The 25,383-nt window shown below is 39.2% G+C and overlaps 1 protein-coding gene across 4 annotated transcripts in view; it reads left to right on the top strand.

Annotated features, from left to right (window-relative positions):
* The window catches only part of FAT3 (FAT atypical cadherin 3), a 583,627-nt gene that overhangs the window by 464,548 nt on the left and 93,696 nt on the right, over positions 1–25,383 (top strand). For all 4 annotated transcript variants that reach the window (XM_055091680.1, XM_055091681.1, XM_028501477.2 and 1 more), the window contains 3 exons: positions 11,522–11,797; positions 14,257–14,467; positions 19,314–23,387. In XM_055091680.1, coding sequence (XP_054947655.1) covers positions 11,522–11,797; positions 14,257–14,467; positions 19,314–23,387 — 4,561 coding nt within the window. The remainder of the gene's footprint in view (positions 1–11,521; positions 11,798–14,256; positions 14,468–19,313; positions 23,388–25,383) is intronic.

The following is a 25,383-nucleotide window of genomic DNA, read 5'->3' as shown; positions in this document are numbered from 1 at the left end:
GGAATCTAAGAAAAAAAAAATGTCATGAAGAGATTAGTGGTAGGACAGGAATAAAAAAGCACATCTCCACCAAAGTGATGGATAGTACAGTTATGTGTAAGAACAACCATGGTCTGATTAAATTTATTTCTAAAAGTAAATGATTTTCTAGAATGCAGCCAAATGCTTGCATATTATTTAATGGAGAACCACTAAAGGCTTTCTTATTAGTCAGGAATAAGACAAGAATATCACTGTTTCCGCTACTATTTAACATTGTGCTGCAAGTATTAGCCAATACAATTAGCTAAGATAAAGCAATTTGTGTTATAAGAATTATAAAGGAAAAGGTAAACTGACCTCTATTTGCATATAGCGTAATTATATATCTGAAAATATGGAATGGAAAAACTACTTCAAATGATAGGAAAATTAGTAAAGTAACAGGGTATAAATTTAACATACAAAAATTAATGGCCTCCATATATAGCCCACCCCCCCAAAAAAACAGTGAAAAAGTGTAATGAAAAATAACCCATTTAGGTTAGCACATATATAAACTTTAAAAGTGTTCAAAACCTATTTGAGGAAAACTAAAACACTCCTGAAAAACAAAATAGTAGATTTGAACAAATGAAAAAGGACAAACTATGTTCTTGGATGGGAAGACGCCATCATGAAGAAATTAGTTCTTCCTTAATGATCCTGTACTTTTAACATAACCCCAGTTTAAAATGCTATCATTTTGTCAGGTGCTATAGAAGTTAATTATAAAGTTAATTTAGAAGAACAACAATCGGGACTTCCCTGGAGGTCCACTGGTTAAATCTTCACCTTCCAATGCAGGGGGTGCGGGTTTGATCCCTGGTTGGGAATCTACAATCCCACATGCCTCGTGGCCAAAACATAGAATGTAAGCAATATTGTAACAAATTCAATAAAGGCAAAAAAAAAAAAAAAAAAGAACAACAATCAAGAATAGCCATGAAAATCCTGAAAAGAACAAACAGAAGACCTAGTTTTCCAAACAATTAAAATATATATAATGGAAATATGGAATCACTATTTGTGCATCAGGAACTAACATAGTATTGTGGGTCAATTATACTGCCAAAGCAAACAAATAAACTCATAGAAAAAGAGATCAGATTTGTGGTTACCAAAGGCAGGTGGGAGGGAGAGGGGGAACTGGATGAAGGGTAGTGAAAAGGTACAAACTTCCAGTTATAAGATAAATAAGTACTAGGGATGTAATGTACAACATGACAAATATAACTAACACTGCTGTATGTTATATGTGAAATTTGTTAAGAGAGTAAATCCTGAGTTCTCATCACAAGAAAAATGTTTTTTCATTTCTTTAATTTTGTATCTATATGAGATGATAGATGTTGACTAAACTCATTATGATAATCACTTCATGATGTATGTAAGTCAAATCATTATGCTGTACACCTTAAACTTACACAGTGCTTTATGTCAATTATGTCTCAAGAAAACTGGAAGGAAAAAAATACTATAAAGCCTCTGTAATTAAAACATTTTGATGTTGTTGCATGAAAAGACAGATAAACCAATGGAACAAAATAGAAAAGCCAGAAATATACTATCAGCATAGGTAGAGTTAGTATACAGTAAACGTGACTTCTCAAATCAGTAAGGAAGTGATGGTCTGCTAAAAAGTAGCATTGAAATAAATAGAGAGCCATGTGGAAAAAAATAAAACTGGACCCATTCCTCACAAAATATACTAGGAAAAATTCCAAATGGATTAGAGCTGTAAATGTAAGAAAAAGAAGCATTTAAATTCAATTTTAAAAAAATAAGCGTGATCACCAAAAATCTGGAAATGTAGAAAATATTCTAAACTATGACTTAACATCCAGAAACAATAAGGGAAAAGACTGATGCATTCAACTACATGAAAATAAAAATAAAATCTTTTGCATGGCAAAAAGAAATTACCATAAACAAAATGACAAAGATAAATGACAAAATTGAAAACATTTGCAAAGTGCATCATCATGCTCCCAAAATAAAGGGAAAAAAGTACCATCTAACCCTAGAAGAATGAACTGATATAGTTTTAACAGAAAAATAAATGCAAATGGTTCTTAAACATATGAAAAGATGCTCAACCTCACTCATAACAAGAGAAAGGAAAATTTTAAATACATTGAGATGACATTTCTCATCTATCAGATTGGCCAAAAACCCAAAAGTTTTACATCATGCTCTGTTGGCAAGGCTGTGGGAAGACAGTCATTCTTAAATACTGCTATAGAAAGGCAAAGTGATCAAACTTATAGGTAGGGGAATATGGGAAGTATCTCACAAAACCATATAAGCACTTCTCCTTTGATTCAGCTATCCCAACTCTAGGGACAGAAATATATGTTAGCAAAAATGTGAAAAGACACAAGCACAAGGCTCTTCATTTCATGGTCATTCAAAGAGCAAAAATAGGAATGCACATCAATAGAGGACTGATTGAGTTAACTATGATACATTTATCCATGGAAAAGTATTTCTGTACTGCTGTAGCATGGTCTTCATGGTATAAAGCAGCAACATTATTGACCTTTTGAGTCAGATAGCTCTTTGTTGCAGGGGGTTATCCTGTGCATTTTAGGATGTTTAGCAACTCCCCTGCCTTCTATCCACTAGGTTCTAGGAAAATCCCTCCCCTGAGCTGTGACAACCAAAAATGTCTCCAGACATTGTGAAATGACCCCAGGAGACAAAGGCATCCTCAGTTGAGAACCATTGATATAATGCAGCAGTCCCCAACCTTTTTGGCACCAGGGACCGGTTTCATGGAAGACACTTTTTCCACGAGGAGGGGAGGGGTAATGGTTCAGGTGGAAATGTGAGTGATGGGAAGCAATGGGGAGCGGCACATGAAGCTTTGCTGGCTTGCCTGCCACTCACCTCCTGCTGTGCGGCCCTGGTTCTTAACACGCCACGGACTGCTACTCGTCCACCGCCCAGGGGTTGGGGACCCCGGATATAATGTTAAGTGAAATAGCCTGTTGAGGGGAGTGTATACAGTATGTTAATATTAATAAAATAGATGGATAAAATGTAACATTACTGAAAAAAAAATAGTTTACCTGAAGAAGAAGGGAATACATGAAAGAGAAAGATACAGAAGCTAAGCTTGACTATAACTTTTTGTAAATTTAACATTGGTAATTTTACATATAATATAAAACAAAATTAAATGTTAAAAAAGCAAGTCTAAAATTTGAAAGTAAATGGAAGCAGATGAACATATATGTGTATCCAGTTGGGAGCATGTATGCACAGGGAAGAACTATTCTAAGTGACTTTACATATACTAATTTGACTGTATATGCCTAGTGGGATAAATCTGAAGGACAAAAAGACAAAATAATATCAAATTAGTTTGAATGACCATAATTGTAATGCGATTATAATAACAATGTTGGTGTTATTCAGAGACTTGGGCATGTATTTCAGATATATGAACATTCAGATAGGTGAATAATTATGGTGATGTCATTGAGCATGAGAAATGTCATCATGGGAGAAAGAAGATAGACAGGTAAAAAGAATGAGATTAAGTAAAAACCTTGATGGGTACCTTAATATTGTCTTTTGTTTTGTTTTTTATTGAAGTATAATTGACTTACAATATCGTATTAGTTTCAGGTGTGCAACATAATGCCTCGATATTTTTATACATTACAAAATGATCACCATGATAAGTCTACTTACCATTTGTCACCATAAAAAGTTACTATAATATTATCAATTATACTGTATTCCCTTTGCTGTACATTACATCCCTGTGACTTATTTACTTTGTATCTGGAAGTTTTACCTCTTAATCCCCTTAACTTATTTCATTTATTTCCCCACTTCTCTCCCTTCTGGAAACCACCAATTTGTTCTCTGTATCTATGAGTCTGTTTCTGTTTTGTTATGTTTGCTTTGTTTTTTAGATTCCACATATAAATGAAATCATAGAGTATTTGTCCTTTTCTGAGTTATTTCACTTAGCATAATACTCTCTATGTCCATCCATATTGTCACAAATGGCAAGATTTCATTCTTTTTTAGAGCTGAGTAATATTCCATTGTTTGTGTGTGTGTTTCTGTGTGTATGTATACACACACACACACACACACACACACACACACACACCACCTTCTTTATCCATTCATCTATTGATGGACACTTAGGTTGCTTCTATATCTTGGCTATAGTAAATAATGCTGCCATGAACATAAGGGTACATATGTCTTTTTGAATTAGTGCTTTTTTTTCTTCAGAAAAATATCCAGAAGTGGGATTTCTGGATCATGTGGTAGTTCAATTTTAAATTTTTTAGGAACCTCCATACTGTTTTCCGTAGCAGCAGTACCAATTTACATTCCTACTAACAGTGCATAATGGTTTCCTTTTCTCAGCCTCTTCATCAACGTTTGTTATTTGTGGTCCTTATGACCATTCTGACAGGTGTGAAGTGATATCTCATTGTGGTTTTTATTTGCATTTCCCTGATGATTAGTGATGTTGAGCATCTTTTCATGTGTCTGTTGGCCATCTGTATGTCTTCTCTGGATAAATGTCTATTCAATTCCTCTGCCCAATTTTTATTCAGTTTGGGTTTTTGATGTTGAGTTGTATGAGTCCTTTGTATATTTTGCATATTAACCCCTTATCAGATATATCATTTGCAAATATCTTCTCCCATTCAGCAGGTTGCTTTTTGTTTTGTTGATAGTTTCCTTCACTATGCAAATGTTTTTCAGTTTGATGTAGTCCCATTTGGTTTTGTTTTGGCTTTTATGGCTTTTATTTCCGTAGCCTGAAGAGACATATTCAAAAAATATATTGCTAACACAACGTCAAATAGTGTTATGCCTATGTTTTCTTCTAAGAGTTTTATGATTTCAGCTCTTATATTTCAGTCTTTAATCCATTTTGGGTTATTTTTGCATATGGTGTAAGAAAGTAGATCAGTTTGATCTTTTGCCTATAACTGTCCAGGTTTTCCAACACCATTTACTGAAGAGGCTGGCTTTTCACCATTGTATATTCTTGCCTCCTTTGTCATAGATTAATGGACCATATAAGCATAGGTTTATTTCTGGACTATCTGTTCTGTTCCATTGATCTATGTCTCTGTTTTGGTGCCAGTACCATATTTCATTGATTAATGTAGCCTGGTAGGGTAGTTCGAAATCAGGAAGTATGATACCTCCAGCTTTTTTCTTCTTTCTCAAGATTGGGGTCTTTTGTGTTTCCATACAAATTTTAGAATTATTTGTTCTAGTTCTGTGAAAAATGCCAATTTTTTTGATAGGGATTGCATTGAATGTGTAGATTGCCTTAGGTAGTATGGTCATTTTAACAATATTAATTCTTTCAATCTAAGAAGATGGTATATCTTTCCATCTGTTTGTGTCATTGTCAGTTTCTTTCATCAGTGTCTTATAGTTTTGAGTACAAGTCTTTTACCTCCTTGGTTCGATCTATTCCTAAGTATTTTATTCTTTTTGATACAAATGTAAGTTGGATTGTTTTCTTAATTTCTCTTTCTGATAGTTCATCATTTAATGTATAAAAATGCAGCAGATTTCTGTATATTGATTTTGTATCCTGCAACTTTACTGAATTTATTTATCAGTTCCAATAGTTTTTTGGTGGTGTTGCTAGCATTTTCTCTATATAGTATCATGTCATCTGCAAACAGTGACAGTTGTACTTCTTCTTTTCCAATTTGAATTTTTAAATTTCTTGTCTGATTTCTGTGACTAGGATTTCCAATACGTAAAAAGATTTCCAATTGCATGAAAATGGTGAGACTGGGTATCCTTGTCTTGTTCCTTTCTTAGAGGAAATGCTTTCAGTTTTTCACCATTAAGTATGATGTTGGCTGTGGGTTTGTCATATATGGGCTTTATTATGTTGAGGTGTGTTCCCTCTATACCCACTATGTTGAGAGTTTTTATCATAAGTCGATGTTGAATTTTGTCAGAAACCTTTTCTGCATCTACTGAAATTATCATATGATTTTTATTCTTCAATTTGTTAATATGGTGTATCACATTGACTGATTTGTGGATACTGAACCATCCATCCTTCCATCCCTGGGATAAATCCCACTTGATTATGGTGTATGATCCTTTTAATGTATTGTTGAATTCAGTTTGTTACTATTTTGTTGAGGATTTTTGCATCTATGTTCATCAATGATATTGGCCTCTAATTTTCTTTTTGGCAGGTATCTTTGTCTGGTTTTGGTATCAGGGTTCCACTGACCTCGTAGAATGAGTTCAGTAGCATTCCTTCCTCTTCAATTTTCTGGAATATTTTGAGAAGCATAGACACTGACTCTTGAAGTGTTTTGTAGAATTCACCTGTGATGCCATCTGGTCCTGGACTTTTGTTTGTTGGGAGTTTTTTGATTATTGATTCAGTTTCAGTACTGGTAATTGATCTGTTCATATTTTCTACCTTCCTGATACAGTCTTGGGAGATTATAAGTTTCTAGGAATTTATCTATTTCCTCTAGGTTGTCCATTTTATTGACATAAAATTTGTCATAGTAATCTCTTATGATCCTTTGTATTTCTGTGGTATCAGTTGTAACATCTCTTTAATTTTTAATTTTATTTATTTGGGCCCTCTCCCTTTTCTTCTTGATGAGTCTGGCTAAAGGTTTTTCTTGTTTCCTGAGGTAGGCCTACATCATTATACTTCCCTCTTAGAATTGCTTTGGCTGCGTCCCATAAATTTTGGGTCATTGTGTTTCCATTTTCATTTGTCTCCAGGTATTTTTTTGATTTCTTCTTTGATTTCCTCAGTGACCCATTGGTTGTTTAGTAGCATATTGTTTAGCTTCTACATCTGTGATTTTTGCAGTTTTTTTCTTGTGGTTGATTTCTAGTCTCATAATGTGGTGGTTGGAAAAGACGCTTGATATGATTTCAATATTCTTAAAGTTATTGAGATTTGTTTAGTGGCCTAGCACGTGATCTCTCCTGGAGAATGTTCCATGTGTGTCTGAAAAGAATGTGTATTCTGCTGCTTTTGAATGTAATGTTCTATATATTATATAAATAAATATATATATATATATATATATAAATTAAGTCCATGTGGTTAATGTGTCATTTAAGGCCAATGTTTCCTTATTGATTTTCTGTCTAGATGATCTGTCCATTGGTGTAAGTGGAGTGTTAAAGTTCCCTACAATTATTGTATTACTGTTATTTTCTCCCTTTATGTTGTTAATATTTGCTATATTATTTATGTGCGCCTATGTTGAGTAAATATATATTTACAATTGTTATATCTTCTTGTTGGATTGATCCTTTTAACATTATGTAATACCCTTCTTTGTCCCTTGTTACAGTCTTTGTTTTAAAGTCTATTTTGTCTAAGTATTGCTACTCCAGCTTTCTTTTGATTTCCATTTGCATGGAGTACCTTTTCCCATTCTCTCACTTTCAGTCTGTACGTGTCTCTAGATCTGAAATGAGTCTCTTGTAGGCAGCATATATGTAGGTCTTGTTTTCTTTTTTAGCATTCAGTCACTCTATGTCTTTTGTTGGAACATTTAGTCCATTTCCATTTAAAGTAATTATTGATGGATATGTACTTATTGCCATTTTGTTAATTGTTTCTGATTGTTTTTGTAGTTCTCCTTTGTTCCTTTTATTCTCTTGCAATCTTCCCTTGTGATCTGATGACTATCTTTAGTGTTTGTTTGGATTCTTTTCTCTTTATTTTTTTTGTGTCTGTTAAAGGTTTTTGATTTGTGGTTACCATGAGATTCATATATAACATCTAATATGTATGGGTATCTATTTTAAGTTGATGATTTCTTAAGTTTAAATGCATTCTAACAGCCACACATTTTTACTCCTTTCCCCCCACATTTTATGTTTTTGACAACATATTTTACATCTTTTTATTCTGTGTATTCCTTACCTACTTATTGTAGATAAAGATGATTTTACTGTTTTTGTCTTTTCACCTTCCTACTAGCTTTAAGTGCTTGGTCCACTACCTTTACTATATTTTGCCTTTACCAGTGAGATTTTTCCCATCATAATTTTTTAAATTTCTATTTGTGGCCTTTTCTTTTCCACTTAGAGAAATCCCTTTAACATTTCCTGTAAGGTTGTTTTAGTGGTGATGAACTCCTTTAGCTTTTGCTTGTCTTTAAAACTCTTTATCTCTCCTTCAGTTCTGAATGATATCCTTACCAGATAGATTATTTTTGGATGTAGGCTTTTTTCCCTTTCAGCACTTGGATATATTATGCCATTTCCTTCTGGCCTGCAAATATTCTGCTGAAAAGTCAGCTGATAGTCTTATGGGAGTTCCCTTGTTTATAACTAGTTGCTTTTCTCTCGCTGCTTTTAAGGATCTCTCTTGGGACTTCCCTGGTGGTCCAGTGGTTAAGAATTTGCCTTCCAATGCAGGGGATGCGAATTCAATCCCTGATCAGGGATCTAAGATCCCACAAGCCACAGGGCAACCAAACCCGAGCGCTCTGGAGCCCATGCACCACAATGAAAGATCCTGCATGCTGCAACTAAGACTCGTACAGCCAAATAAATAAATATTTTAAAAATAAATTTAAAAAAATAAAAATTATAAAAAAGGATCAGTATCTTTAATTTTTGACATTTTTATTATTATTTGTCTTGGTGTGGACTCTCTGTACTTCCTGGGCCTGGATGTCTGTTTCCTTTCCCAGGTTAGGAAAATTTTCAGCTAGTATATCTTCAAGTATGCTCTCTGCCCCTTTCTCTCTCTGTTCTCCTTCTGGGACCTTTAGTGTGCTTGTTAGTGTGCTTGATGTTGGCCTAGAGGTCTCTTAAATTATTGTCTTATTTTTAATTCTTTTTTTTTTTTTTTCCTGTTTAGCTTGGGATTTCCACTACTCTGTCTTCTAGTTCACTGATCCTTTACTCTGTATCATCTAATCTACTGTTGACTTCTTCTAGAGTATTTTTTTACTTCAGTTATCATGTTCCTCAGCTCTGTTTGGTTTTTCTTTATATTTTCTAACTCTGTTAAAACTTATGACTCTGCTCATCCATTCTTTCCCCAAGCTCATTAAGCATCTTTATGATCATCCTCTTAAATTCTATGGGGGTAGATTGCTCATCTCCCCTATGCTTAGTTCTTCTTCTGGGGTTTGGTCTTGTTCTTTCATTTAGGACATATTACTATGTCTCCTCATTTTACCTTATTTTCTGTGTTTGTTTTACGTATTAGGTAGTTCAGTTATGTTTTCTGGTCTTGGAGAAGTAGCCTTGTGTAGGAGACATCCTATGCAGCCCAGCTGCACACTACCCTCTTGTCACCAGGGCTATATGTTCTAGTGGTGCCTCCTATGTGGACTGCATGGGGTCTTTTGTTGTGGCAAGGTCAACTACTGTGGATGTGCTGGTAGGCTCTCAGCTCAGTTGGCTGCCAGGCCCTGCCACATGCAGTGGCTGCTGTCCCACAGTGGATGAGGTTGGATCCCAGTACAGCTGGCCACATGATTCAGGGGGTCCCAGGGCTGATGCCAGGCCACTGATATACAGGGTTGTTGGCAACTTAATTTTGAATTGGTATTATCAATATGAACCCCTGAAATAATTGTTTAAAACAAAACACTTTCCTGACTCTGTCCACTGAAAAAATAGCAAAGCTAGCAGCAATAAGCATTCCTAGCACCAGACTGTGGTCTCTAAATGCCACTTCTAACTAAAAAGAAACCAACACTTCTTGGAGAAATGGATAATTCTAGACTGGCGCAGAAAAAATGTACAAGATGACCCTGAAAAAATTACCAGCAGCAATTATTGGAAAGCAAGGGAGCTATCAAAGACTACTTGGGTTGTGTCAGAACATTGCAAAAGCCAACTTGAAGAGGCTCCCCATGGCCAAGGAAGGACCATATGTGCATCAATAAATATAGGAACTGCAGTGGACAGAAACACATCAGATGTGATTAAATTCATGAGCTCATAATGATGCTTGAAAAAAAAATACCTTATTGATCACTTTGGGAGGAGCTGAAGAACCAACTCATTATTTTGAAATGATCAAGGAAAAGAATTCGCCTTCCTTCTCAACATGAAGTGTACTTCAGAGTAACCAAATAATTGAAGAGAACTTTCTTTTTAGAACTATTCTAGCTAATAAGTGAGGAAGAAATCATAGAATTAAAACACTACTGTTTGGTATTTTTAATGAATTAATGTTATCTATATCATGATCATCAATGGCTGCTAATATCAAGGAACAAGATAGAGAAATAGATATTATGTTTCTCCAGATGGAAATATACTATATCACCCATGAAAGATTTTTGTCAAAAAAAAAGAGAAGGAAATTGAATGTGAATTTTATTGTCTCCTACATAAAACTACCAAGTTATAAGAAATACATGGGACAGAGGAACATGTAAAACAAAACCATGGGGACACAATAAGCAAAATTCAGACTGTGGGAACTAAAGAGGAAATGGCTCAATTTTTTGATTGCCAGCACTAACAACATAAAAATTGCAAGGAAATCGATGAAGATAGAGAGAGAACCTACAAATTAAAAGATAATTAAAGGAAATGTCAATCAAGTGTAATGTCTGTGCCTTATTTGCATATCCTGGTTAAAAGAAACTGAAAATATATATGCACATGTACACAAACATATATAACTCATTACAAAACAATTACAGAAGCATGAACACCAACTGAATATTTAAAGATATTAAGGAACTCCTGTTTTCTCTGTTTAGATGCAGTAGTGGTATTGTGTGTATGTGTGTGTTTATTTTGAGTCCCTATCTTTTAGAGATGTACACTGAAATTATATGATGTCTGGGACTTGCTTCAAAATAATATGAGGGAGCAGGTGGAGATGAATGGGCATAAAGATGAAACAAGGTTAGCCATGAATTGATCATTGTCAAAGCTGAGTGATGGATATTCAGGGTTCATTAAGCTATTACTTTTATAAAATCTGCCTGAAAATTTTTGAAACAACTTGGGAACTTCATATTTTAACTATCATTAGTACCATGTTCTTTGCTAGACACCTCCCATCTGAAGGAGAGCCACCTCTGCATTCACACCTCCCTTTCCTCTGCCTCTTTGTTACTTACCTTGTCACTGCCTCCACATTAAGTCTACTATAAGAAGCACATAACAAGAATGTAAGATATAGGAACTTAACAAACTAAGGTCACCTTGTGATCTCTTACATTGTGCCTCAAATAATCTCCTAGAATTATCACCCCCCACCCCAGGGGCTGTCTCATCTGTTCACTTAATCATGAGAATATTGATCCTCATAGTTTATGTTCCTGCTACTGTGAGCTACGGGTTTATCGTCAACCTCTAATTACAGAGTGCTTTCATAAGAATCTTCCTACATATTGAAGTAGTTGCTAGAAGCTGGGATCCAAGAACACCGAGGGAGGAGAGAAGAAGGGAGCCTCTTTTACTAGAAATGAGTAAATTGGCATTAGTCATCACTCTTGTCTCCTTTTAACTATAGGTATTTATCAAAGTGCTGGATAATAATGATAATGGCCCAGAATTCTCTCAGCCAAATTACGATGTGACAATTTCCGAGGATGTGCTTCCAGATACCGAGATATTGCAGATTGAAGCCACAGACAGAGATGAGAAGCATAAGCTAAGCTATACTGTCCACAGCAGCATAGATTCTGTCAGCATGAGGAAGTTCCGGATTGACCCCAGCACTGGCGTGCTCTACACAGCCGAGAGGCTGGACCACGAAGCCCAGGACAAGCACATACTCAACATAATGGTAGGACCAAACTGCTTAATATGCTCTCCTAGCAGAATCACTGACCATCCAAGGCACATGCCTTAGCCTTCAGATGTACAGGGACCTTGAATTTTGTAAGTAGTAGTAAATACGGTCTTTTCAACCGCAGGGTTGCATTCATTCTTGCCTTTTTAGTTCAGTGAGGAATTACTATTGTTAGGTAGTGACTCCATATGTTTGCCAAACAAATATTAGATGAGCTCTACAGACAGTGGCCGCTCAGTAAAGGCTGCTGACAGCCTGATTTGAGCGGGAAGGAACAGGCCGTGTTTCTGTACTGGTTCGCATCCAGAAGATTTTGTGGAAAAGTTGAAAAGAAGTTCCTTGAGAAGTTAATTACAAGGGTAATCATTTATTCAGCCTGTACAATGCTCAGTCCTTGGAAGCATTTAGAGAACCGATTGATTACTTATTGCACTGGCATCGGACCTAGTGGTAAATACTGGCCAACAAAAGAGATCTCAAAACTCACCAAAGCCTACAGAGAATGTTGAATTTGGGTTCATGGGGTCTCCAAATTATGTAGAAGATGCTTTCATTTTAAAACAAAGTTTGGCTAATTTACATAATTGGGAAGTACAGATTAGTAATAAACACCCTTGTTTATGACCTAAAACCTGTCCCTTTAACTATCCAAGAACCCTATGGGCAATTGTACAGCCACTGCCTAACAGGGCCCCCCTGAGTTCCTTAAGACCAGGTAGGTAGGATGGCAGAGATGTAATCTTTGTACTGATTGGCTTTAAAATACACTAAGATGCTACCAATTCCCAAGCAGCTGAAGTACTGTTCCACTAAGTACTACCCTTCCTTTCCAAGTCTCTGGGCAAGAAGAAACTAGAGTTCCATGCGTTTGGCTATGGTTTCCAGATGAGACTCCAGGGAATGGAAGAGGGAGGGGCTCAGGGTTCATCAGATCCATCCCTCTGGCCATTCATTCATTCATTCATTCAACAGATATTTCTCAGGCACCTGCTGTATACTAAATTCTGTTCTAGGCACCGAGGATATAAAAGAGACAAAGTCCCTGCACCTTTGGACGTTCGATTGGAACAGACCTAGATTTCAATAATCCCAAAGTACAGAGTCAAGTTTGGTCCTTGGGTGGGGCAGGCCAGTCTACAGACAGGGAAATTCATCACGCTCACCGGCTAGCTTTTGCATATATCTCTTCAGGAGCAGAAATCTACTGCCAGTGACTAACTCTATTCTCATGATTTCTTCAAGCCATTTCTGTTCATTCTTTCCTTAACAAACTTAGAATTCAGTGCACTTACCCTGTATCATTTATCATTTATGTAATTGAATATTTAGAGCAAACAACTCCTTTATGCTGCCTTTCTCCAAGCTAAGCCCTCTTAGTCATTTTGTTCAATTCCTTTTAGGTAATATTTCTGAAAAACCCTTTCCCTTTGATAGCTTTTCTTGGTATATTTTCTAATTTCTTCAAATCTCTCTGAAGTTAGGGGATCTAAAATTGAACAAGCAAAAAGCACACATTGGATTAATGCTACATACAATTATAGCAAAGTCATGTGTTAGAGTTAAAGAACTGATTAGTTGCAAGCTTCTGCCATATGCAAACCAGGGAAAACTTTAAAGCAGTCAGGCAAGGTTCTTTGGTGATTTCACAGTGCTGGGGTCTCACAAAAATTAAGATTTGATTCATCTTCCCAGTGGTCAGCGTTCTCTCTTAGTTCTGGGACTTTATTTATGTTGGTTCTTCTTGCCTGCAATATATGCCACGCACCCCTCCCCACCACCCAGCACTTTACTACTTCTACTTGGTTTTGTTACCTCTTCCAAGCTAGGCTAACATCCTTACTAATTACTCATATTCTGGCACTTACCTCTGGGCCTGGTATCTTTCTACCTACTTGTTTGGATTCCCCAGTCAACTATAAGGTTCTTGAGGTCAGGAACTGTATCTAATCCACCGCTGAACCACAAGAGGCAATCCCAGGACTTGGTAGAAAATAGATGGTAATAGATGTTTGTTGAATGAATGAATGAATGACAGTGGCCACATTGCATTCATTAATTCCACATTTTAGTTTCCCCTTTACAAGGGCCTCCATCCACCATTCCATTAGCAACTGTATACACAAATTCCGGGGGTTGGAGGGTGAGGGAAGGCAGAGGAAAGTGCTGTGTTTGTGATATGCTGACATCAGTTCTACAGGCACAGACTGAACACAGACCAGAGGCCAGGCGTAATGCTGAGCAGTAAAGACAGCGTGGCCCCAGCTCTCACTGTGTTCACAATCAGTGTCCTCACTTTATAACAGCACTGCTTATTGAATACCTGCTCTGGGCCTGGGACTGGGTCAAGCAGTTTTTGTGCATTATTTCATTTTGATTTCACTTTAGGCACAGCCAGGTGAATTCTTCGCAACTTAAAGATTTTAGTACTACTGCTTCTTGTATTTTGCCTAAAGGTCAGAGATCAGGAGTTTCCTTATCGAAGAAACTTGGCCCGAGTCATTGTGAATGTGGAAGATGCTAATGATCACAGCCCTTATTTTACCAACCCGCTGTATGAAGCATCTGTGTTCGAATCGGCTGCTTTGGGATCAGCTGTACTGCAAGTGACGGCTCTGGACAAAGACAAAGGGGAAAATGCAGAACTCATATACACCATAGAAGCAGGTGAGAGCTGGTGCAGATTGCAGTGTCATGCATGGCATTGGACCCTCAGTAGTATTTATCACCATGTAAAATTCACATAGTTACCACTGGAATGTCTCCAGATGAATTTTTTGGCCGAGCAACTGCCCTATTTGCACAACGATGGTGTATCAAGTTCTTGGCATTTCAGTAATGTGTTTTCCATCATTGACAGCGAAGAAAGAGTTTCCTTTTACTGTGTTCAATCTCAGATTTTTCTGGAATGGAGAAGACAGAAGAATGTGTAATAAACTTGGTGGCTTTTACTGATGGGTCAACAAGCCTTGGCCTCAGACTAAAATAACCAAAGCCTCCCATCATTTGAGGGCTGCCAGAGAGTTCGGTGAATTGAATCTTAAAGGTCAATGCTTACTTGTCAGTAGGTGAGCTGTGGGCTATGGGCTTCAGAAATTCCTAGGGTTAGGGTTAGGGTTAGCACAAACTCACTTCATTGGAGCTGATCTGAGTAGCAGAGTAGTTGGTAGGTACTGAACTGCTTGCTTAACCTGACAGATAAATAAATGCAGATTCTCGTGTTGTTAAATTTGAGATTTTTTTTAAAAATCAATTTTAGTATCTAGAAAGCAAGACCGTAGTTTCCTGATGGTTTACAGTTGGACAGTTAGAAAACATTTATGACAGAGAGATGAATATCCAAGCAAAGACAGGACTGCGTGCCTAAAAATTACAAATATCCTTTATCTGCTCTATTTTCCCTTCCCCTGTTCTGTCTTTTTTGAATATTCAAGCCTCATATTCCCAAAACATTCTGCAACATTATGTCTGGCGTGCATAATGCCAAATGCTGTTTTCTTTCATGCCAGCACTGGAAAGGCTTCTTTCCCTTGATGTAAATATGGAGCATTTTTGTGAGTGGTTGAATTAAAATATGAATGCTAGAATGACAGTTCTGGACTAAAAAATATTAGAAAAAAAGCCAATGACTTTCTTTAAAAATAGCCCCTGTATTTAATGACAATCTAAAACTATTTCCTTTATTAGGCACCTACATTTTACATGAGTCTGTGCTAAACTCTATACCAAAAAAGAAGAAAAGATGTTGGTTCCGAACAGCCAGGTACCCCAAGAGAATTCACCACTTTCTTTTCCAGATTTCCATGGAATTTCCTTTTAGCCTAAAGCCTGACGGTACTCTTTTTTTAAACGCTATTTTTCATCTCTTGTTTATCAGAGGATATTTTAATTATTTCATTACACAGTCCTTGTTCTTTTAGTTTCACAAATAATATAGGGAAACTTTAAAATACATATATGTAAATAATGCCACAGGAAATGTCACCTAACCCAAAAACTCTTTATGTCTGTTCTATAGTTTTCCCCTAATCTTATGTATTTTTTCTTTTCTCGTAATTCATTCATGCATATACATTGTTTCATGACATTGTAATCATTTTGAGATAGGGTTTTATTTCTACTTTTCTTAACATCTTCTAAGCATTTGTCTGCGTGTGTACTTGCTTTTTATATTTGTCATGAAGGCTACTACATGTACTCCTCTCAGATAGCCAGATATTTTGAAACCAATTTGGAGGTTCTCAGAGTAATTTAAGAGTAATTTACCATCCAGCTGAAAATTCTGCCTCGCTTACCTTTCATCTTCCACAGACTATAGCCGGGTGCTGAACATAGAGAAAGGACTCAGTCATTTCTTCAACAGTTGGCTAAAACTAGAGAGAAAAGTTATTTCCTTAAAACATCTTTTATATAGAAAACTCGAGTTTCCAGAAAACCCACAGGAATGCTTGGTATCTCAAAAAATAACCTTTGATTGGATGTGTAAAAAGCTAATGAGAATTACAGGACAGACAGACCTACCCTTGACCTGGACTGGTTTTAGTTAAGTCAAGTTTCTTCACGGATCATGGTAGGATACAAGCAGATCCCAGATAGTTCAGGACTTTGAATCAAATAAAAAGAGGTTGGTGTACAGTGTATGTTTTATTTAAGTGCTCTCAAAAATCTCAGAGAAGCAAGATTTTACTCTGTTTACTGGTGGGCCATACATTTCCTATCCCCTCTCTGGCCTAAAGTAACTACTGAACCTTTTCATTTTGGCCCGAAAGACTGAGGTGGAATTCAAGTGCAGAACTTCGAGTCTTATATTTAGTTCAGGTTTGATGTTTGGTGCCAACAGTGGCTCATTGGTGGTTCAGAGACAGGGCAGTACAGGAGAGACCAGGACTAAAAAAGTGTTGAGTTAGGATGGGGGCATATTGGACCCCAAGATACATACAGTTAGAGACTTAAACATCTTTTTTGACCTACCTCTCTCAATCATTCAACAAATATTTATTGAGCACCTTTTATTTGTGCCAGGCACTGTGCTGTATACCAGATTAATAATGATAAGTAAGGTCAGCACAGCTTTTGCCCAGTTGCCAAAAGTCTATAAGAAGTCATAGATTCCAAGAAGGCAAGCAGAGATTAGCTTCCAAAGATTTAAGTACAGAAGAAGAGAATAAGCAGGAAGTGGATTCTAAGAAAATGGGACAGTGCGCTGAAGAGGGAAAGAGGCAAAGAGCCCATTTGGACCTGACGTATGAGCACAGCATCGTGGAAGGGGGTAACAAGCAGGTCAGCAGCCATGGAACAGCAGGGTGGGGAAGCTCTACTCAAGGTCGGAAGCTGGCCTTCCTTCATCCCTCCCATACATATCTTACTGTGTATGTACGAGCCTCGAGGACTCACCTCGAAACTCCACATGGGACACCATAATGAGGATGTGGCATTCATCATTCAGGGCTGCATGTTGGTGCCACTGCTGGAAGGTGACCATTACTCGGGTATCTCTATATTTTCCTCCCCTGGGATGCTAAAGTGAAATGATTCCTGCCTCCTTGTGAGGGTCTATGAATCGAATATTGGAATCACACGTAATTCCACGGTGCTATTTATTGAAAATTTGCAAGTTTGTTCATGAGCTCATTGACCTTCTTGTTGTCACCACAAAATGGTCATGTTCAGGTGGTAAAGTAAAAAGTCACGCTGACGTCAAAGACAATTTTGTTTAATATTCATATTTGGGGTCTAGAAGCAAATTCTTTAACTCTTTGTTGGACTTGCTCCCTCTTGAGAAATAAGCAAGCATCTTATAGAAATAGATTTTATATGAACATGACATTTTTGTTTTCAGACATGGAAAAGTTTAGTTAATAAGTATGTAGTAAGAAGTGTGCAAATAGCTGTATGTATTGTATATTTCAATAAACACATTATCTAACTGCACTCTCAATCCTGGAGCCTACCTTAATGATAATGACATTTAAACTCTCTGTATGTTGCCATACTATAGCACTTCAAAAAGAAAGAAAAATTCAGATATAATTGAATAACCAAACTTTTAACTTGTGATGTAAAAAAATCTAGACACACAAGCATGTGTTGTTTGAGAAGTATGGGAAAGCCTCATGAGAGAAGCAAAAAGTAACATGGTGAAGGATGCTGCTTCCCACTGTTCACTGCCTGTGAGACACATTCTTTACATTCTTCAGGTTTTGTGCTCCCCATTCTCTCCTCCTCTTTTCCACAGTGTCATGGTTCACAGCCCTTCCCATTTCAGGTTTGTCAAAGTGGGGTGCCAGTTTCTTAGTTTCATAAGGATTATGCTCCAGTTCTTGGTTTCTGTGCTGCTTCAGATTTTTAACACTTTCTTATTTCATCAGAAACGTCTCAAAAATTGAGCAAATGGAATGGTTACAGAAGGAACGACTGCCTTATACATTTTGTGTCTACTTTTATGTCTGTGTGTGCATATGTGTGTGTTGGGGTGTAGGGGAGTGAAGAATAGAAGGAGAGTCAGAAAAAATTCTCACAGCTTACAAAGCAAATGGTGACTTGAGAAGAATTCTCCATACCTGAACAAACCCCCGTCACCAAGCAGTGTTTGGGATGTAGTTGGTTTTGATGATACGTATGAAACTATACCAATTCCACATAGCAAAGCTTACCTTTGGGAGAGTCTTAAACCGAATGACTATATGATAATGTTCTGAAGCGATTCCTACAACCCTCTTCCTTTTTTATTTATTTGTTTATTATTTATTTATTTATTTATTTATTTTTGGCGGCATTGGGTCTTTGTTGCCGCGTGTGGGCTTTGTCTAGTTGTGGCGAGCGGGGGCTACTCTTTGTTGCGGTGTGCGGGCTTCTCATTGCAGTGGCTTCTCTTGTTGCAGAGCATGGGCTCTAGGTGCATCAGCTTCAGTAGTTGTGGCACGTGGGCTCAGTAGTTGTGGCTCGCGGGCTCTAGAGCACAGGCTCAGTAGTTGTGGCACATGGGCTTAGTTGCTCCACGGCATGTGGGATCTTCCCGGACCAGGGATTGAACCTGCGTCCCCTGCATTGGCAGGCGGATTCTTAACCACCGCACCACCAGGGAAGTCCCTACAACCCTCTTTCTTATAATGTAGAACACAGAATTATGGCACTGGTTTCAGGATAAATGTTTTTTTATCAGTGTCATTGGCATGTGCCAGCCCAGTCTGGGAATAAGAAAATCCTAAACAGGAAAGTCTTTCCTACAAACAGTCCTATTTCCCAGTTTGAATGTACACAGAGCTGTGTTGTTGTTCTTGTTAACCTGGATTAAGAAGATACTGATCTGAAATTCACAATTTACTGGAAAACTCATTTCAGTTGCTTTTGAATACTCCTAAAAGGGAAGTCTCTCATTTTATTTCAGAATGAGGTGGAGTGAAAATGAATAATTGCTGTTTGCCATGTTGTGTAAAGTAGCCTTAAGATGAAGAGGTAATCTTCAGAAAATGACCCACTTGAACTCATTTCCCTGTTGATTTTTCTATTGTAGGGAACACTGGGAACACATTTAAGATAGAACCAGTCCTGGGCATCATCACTCTTTCTAAAGAGCCAGACATGACAACAATGGGTCAGTTTGTCCTGTCGGTCAAAGTCACGGATCAGGGTTCCCCGCCGATGTCTGCCACCGCGATTGTGCGAATTTCTGTCACCATGTCTGATAATTCTCACCCCAAGTTCACTCACAAAGACTACCAAGCAGAAGTAAATGAAAATGTTGATATTGGAACATCAGTCATTCTAATCTCTGCCATCAGTCAATCCACCCTCATTTATGAAGTCAAAGATGGAGACGTTGATGGGATTTTCACCATAAATCCCTATTCTGGCGTCATCACCACACGCAAGGCACTGGATTACGAGCGTACCTCCTCTTATCAGCTCATTGTCCAGGCCACGAACATGGCAGGAATGGCTTCCAACATCACAGTCAATATTCAGGTTGTTGATGAAAATGATAACGCGCCAGTTTTTCTCTTTTCTCAATATTCGGGTAGCCTAAGCGAGGCAGCCCCCATCAATAGCATCGTCAGGAGCTTGCACAACAGCCCTCTGGTGATTCGAGCCACCGATGCCGACAGCAATCGGAATGCTCTGCTTGTGTATCAGATTGTTGAGTCCACGGCCAAGAAGTTCTTCACAGTGGACTCCAGCACAGGTGCGATCAGAACAATCGCCAACCTGGACCATGAAACCATCTCCCATTTCCATTTTCATGTGCATGTGAGAGACAGTGGTAGCCCCCAGCTGACGGCAGAGAGTCCCGTTGAAGTCAACATAGAAGTGACAGATGTGAATGACAACCCACCTGTGTTCACTCAGGCTGTGTTTGAGACTGTCTTACTTCTACCTACCTATGTCGGAGTGGAGGTTCTGAAAGTTAGTGCCATGGATCCTGACTCCGAGGTGCCCCCAGAACTGACGTACAGCCTAATGGAAGGTAGCTTGGATCATTTTTTAATTGACTCAAATAGTGGAGTGCTCACTATTAAAAACAACAACCTCTCCAAAGATCACTACATGCTGATAGTTAAGGTGTCTGATGGAAAGTTCTATAGTACTTCCATGGTCACCATCTTGGTTAAAGAAGCCATGGACAGTGGCCTCCACTTTACACAAAGCTTTTACTCCACCTCCATCTTAGAGAACAACACGAACATAACCAAAGTTGCTATTGTCAATGCAGTGGGAAACCGCCTTAATGAGCCCTTAAAATACAGCATCTTAAACCCAGGAAATAAGTTCAAGATAAAATCTACCTCAGGGGTCATTCAGACCACCGGAGTCCCCTTTGACCGTGAAGAACAAGAGTTATATGAGCTGGTTGTGGAAGCCAGCCGAGAGCTAGACCATCTGCGGGTGGCAAGGGTGGTGGTCAGGGTTAACATCGAAGACATAAACGACAATTCTCCAGTCTTTGTGGGCCTCCCGTACTACGCTGCTGTGCAAGTTGATGCTGAGCCTGGCACCCTGATTTACCAAGTGACAGCCATTGACAAAGACAAAGGTGCAAATGGAGAAGTGACCTACCTCTTACAGGATGACTATGGCCACTTTGAAATTAACCCAAATTCAGGGAAAGTTATTTTAAAAGAAGCTTTCAACTCTGACTTGTCCAACATTGAGTATGGAGTCACCATCCTAGCCAAAGATGGTGGAAAACCCTCTTTGTCCACATCCGTGGAACTTCCCATCACTATTGTCAACAAAGCAATGCCTGTGTTTGATAAGCCTTTTTATACAGCATCCATCAACGAAGACATCAGCGTCAACACCCCCATTCTAAGCATCAACGCCACCAGCCCAGAAGGCCAAGGCATAATATACATCATTATTGATGGGGATCTTTATAAACAATTTAACATTGACTTTGACACTGGGGTCCTGAAAGTCGTTAGCCCTTTGGATTATGAAATTACATCTGTTTACAAGTTGACAGTAAGAGCCAGTGATGCCCTTACTGGGGCCAGGGCCGAAGTCACCGTTGACTTGCTACTTAATGATGTAAATGACAACCCCCCTATTTTTGATCAACCCACGTACAATACAACATTATCAGAAGCTTCTCTCATTGGGACACCTGTTTTACAAGTTGTCTCTACGGATGCAGACTCAGAAAACAACAAAATGGTCCATTATCAGATTGTCCAGGATACTTACAACAGCACGGATTATTTTCACATAGACAGCGCAAGTGGCTTAATCCTGACAGCGCGGATGCTGGACCATGAGTTAGTGCAACACTGTACTTTGAAAGTCAGAGCCACAGATAATGGCTTCCCATCACTGAGCAGCGAGGTCCTGGTTCATATCTACATCTCGGACGTAAATGACAACCCTCCAGTCTTTAATCAGCTCATTTATGAGTCATATGTGAGTGAATTAGCCCCCCGAGGCCATTTTGTAACTTGTGTGCAAGCCTCCGATGCAGACAGCTCTGATTTTGACAGGTTGGAATACGGCATTTTATCTGGGAATGACCGGACGAGCTTTCTGATGGACAGCAAGAGTGGCGTCATCACGCTCTCCAACCACCGGAAGCAGCGGATGGAGCCTCTGTACAGTCTCAATGTGTCCGTCTCTGATGGACTGTTCACTAGCACTGCCCAGGTGCATATCAGGGTCCTCGGGGCCAACCTGTACAGCCCTGCCTTTTCTCAAAGCACCTACGTAGCTGAGGTGAGAGAGAACACAGCTGCTGGGACAAAGGTAATTCACGTTCGAGCCACGGATGGGGATCCAGGGACATATGGGCAGGTCAGCTACGCCATCATCAATGACTTTGCTAAGGATCGATTCCTCATAGATGGCAATGGACAGGTCATCACAACAGAAAGGCTCGACCGGGAAAACCCTCTGGAAGGAGACATCAGTATTTTTTTGAGGGCCCTTGATGGCGGAGGGAGAACAACTTTCTGCACCGTGAGGGTGATTGTGGTGGATGAAAATGACAATGCCCCCCAGTTCACGACGGTAGAATACAGAGCCAGCGTCAGGGCAGATGTTGGACGGGGTCACCTGGTCACTCAGGTTCAAGCCATGGATCCAGATGATGGAGCGAATGCAAGGATTACTTATTCCCTCTATAGCGAGGCCTCGGTCTCGGTGGCTGACCTCCTGGAAATCGATCCTGACAATGGCTGGATGGTCACAAAGGGCCATTTTAACCAGCTGAAAAACACAGTGCTGTCCTTCTTTGTCAAAGCAGTGGATGGGGGCATTCCGGTGAAGCACTCCCTCATCCCCGTCTACATCCACGTCTTACCCCCTGAAACATTCTTGCCGTCCTTCACCCAGTCTCAGTATTCCTTCACCATGTCAGAAGATACAGCCATTGGGAGCACGGTGGACACCCTGAGGATTTTGCCCACTCAGAAAGTCAAGTTCAGCACAGTTAATGGGGAGCGGCTGGAAAATAACAAAGGAGCTGTCTTCATCATAGAACAGGAAACAGGCACCATCAAGCTGGACAAACGTCTTGACCATGAAATCAGCCCAGCTTTCCACTTCAAAGTAGCAGCCACTATACCCCTGGACAAGGTAGACCTTGTGTTCACGGTGGATGTAGACATCAAGGTACTGGATCTGAATGACAACAAGCCAGTCTTTGAAACTTCAAGCTATGAGACGATCATCATGGAAGGGATGCCTGTGGGCACCAAACTCACACAGGTGAGAGCCATCGATATGGACTGGGGAGCCAATGGGCAGGTCACCTACTCCCTCCACTCAGATTCCCAACCTGAAAAGGTGATGGAAGCGTTCAACATTGACAGCAACACAGGCTGGATCAGTACCTTGAGGGACCTGGATCACGAGACAGACCCCACGTTCACCTTCTCCGTGGTGGCCTCCGACCTCGGGGAGGCCTTCTCTCTTTCTTCCACAGCATTGGTCTCTGTCAGGGTGACAGATATAAATGACAACGCTCCGGTCTTTGCCCACGAGGTGTACCGAGGGAACGTGAAGGAGAGCGACCCTCCGGGCGAGGTGGTAGCTGTCCTCAGCACATGGGACAGAGACTCTTCTGACATCAATCGACAAGTGAGCTATCATATTACAGGTAAGTCTGTCCCCCTCGGTTTTCACTATGTGCTCTGCTTTCTAAAGAAAGATGGAAGGTGGCAGAGGGGTAAGAGTAGGAGAGAAGAAGGAAGATGAGATGAGGGTTTGAGAAGTTAACTTACCTCTCTGGGGCTGAGGAAAATATCTGAGTAGCGTCAGTTTTTTAGTTGTTACTAACTCAGCCTTAGTTTGGAGTTCACTGTTTTGCCTATGACAGATTACCCAGATTGGTACCCCATCCTTGAGTCAATTTTTATCATGTAAACAAGAGTCCAGCCAAATATCTCAGTGGAAGAAATGAAAATAACAGCTCTTTTCGATTGGGGGCAGGGGAATGTATTTTTTTAAAGTATATTCCTTTCTCCTACTTTTTGTAGCAGTAAGAAAAATAAATAGCTTTACTTACAAGTCTTTCCTGGTAGTAAAAACTCAGATGCGTGCACGCACACAACACACACATATACAAATCAGAGGGCGTGGTTCGACCTTTTGCTGAAAAATGTTAAATTATAACTCCAAGTCAAAGGTTATGTCTTCTGACATCACAATTTTCTTGGATCCCTTTTCTGTCTTTCCACACAGTAAATAGCAGTTCAATAGGAAAGCCAAGATAGACAAATGAGGTCACCCAGAGTGCACAAAAAACATCACCATTACTCTAAGGGGCAGAGGATCTCATGTCAGAGTGAAGAAGGGGTGTCACTGATCAGGAATAGCTTTCTGGGGGTGACTGGCCTTAAACTGCAAAGAGGAGAGGGTTGGTGGTGTGGGAGCAGTCTTCCTAGAAACTATTTGGGGGTTTTAAAGCTAATATTTTGATGTCGTGACATTCAAAGGCAGAACATAAGCAAAGTGCCAAAAGATTTTAAAGAATCCATCCGTACTTGTAGTCAGGTGGCCTCCCTTTAGAAAAACTACATTATTCAAAGTGAAAAATGAATTAATTAGAATGCCCTCAGGGCACAGAATCTGCTTAAGTATGTTAGTGGGAAAGTTAATTAATCACTGCAGAATAAGATCCACAGAAGAGCATATGTGTCGTTGCTCGGGACCACACACCTCCCCTCCACAGCACTACTCTTTTTCTTTATGAACTGTTTTCTTGGTGCTGTTTTCTGTTTAAAGGTCTTAATGCATTTGTGCTTTGTCTGATACCGTTCATTGTGGGTTTTTTTTCATTGAAATGTATATTTCTGCAGTAAAGACATGAGTGATAGTGGTAAGGAAAGAAAGGTGAGTAAAGCCGCAACTTTGATTTATTTGCATTCAGTTTCAAACAAAAAGCTTCTTAGGCATTCTTTTTTTTTTAAGTTTTTTAAAAATTTTTATTTATTTATTTTTGGCTGTGCATGGGCTTGAGTCTCTAGTTGTGGCGAGCGGGGGCTAGTCTTCATTGCAGAGTGTGGGCTTCTCATTGCGGTGGCTTCTCTTGTTGTGGAGCACGGGCTCTAGGCATGCGGGCTCCAGTAGTTGTGGTGCACAGGCTCAGTAGTTGTGGCACACGGGCTTAGTTTCCACGGCAGGTGGGATCTTCCCAGACCAGGGCTCGAACCCGTGTGCCTTGCATTGGCAGGCAAATTCTTAACCACTGCGCCACCAGGGAAGCCCTTCTTAGGCATTCTGAGGATACTTTTCTATTTGGAAGAATGGTTAAATACTCAGCTTTAATTATTTACACATCGTCTCTGAATTCTCAGTGGATGGTTTAAGGGACCATCCCACTGACTTTACCAAAGTAATGAGAACAGAGTAGCTTCAAGCTACCTTTACTATTAACCGTGCCAACCACCAACTGATTTTTATTAGATTTAACTTTTGCTCTTGATGTCACACAACTTGGCTGTGCTGCCACTGATGAACAAAGGACAATTAATCGTTTTATTTTGCAAGAGAGCAGTGGGGGCCTGCACCAGAAGCATTTAATAGAGAGGTTACATTTGTGCATGCTGAAATCATATTCAACTGAAGTATAATTGCATCCTAGCCAGTGGTAG

The sequence above is a fragment of the Physeter macrocephalus genome, chromosome 16 (assembly GCF_002837175.3).
Source record: "Physeter macrocephalus isolate SW-GA chromosome 16, ASM283717v5, whole genome shotgun sequence".
Taxonomy (NCBI): Eukaryota; Metazoa; Chordata; class Mammalia; order Artiodactyla; family Physeteridae; genus Physeter; species Physeter macrocephalus.
This window is presented reverse-complemented; position numbering and strand designations above follow the sequence as displayed.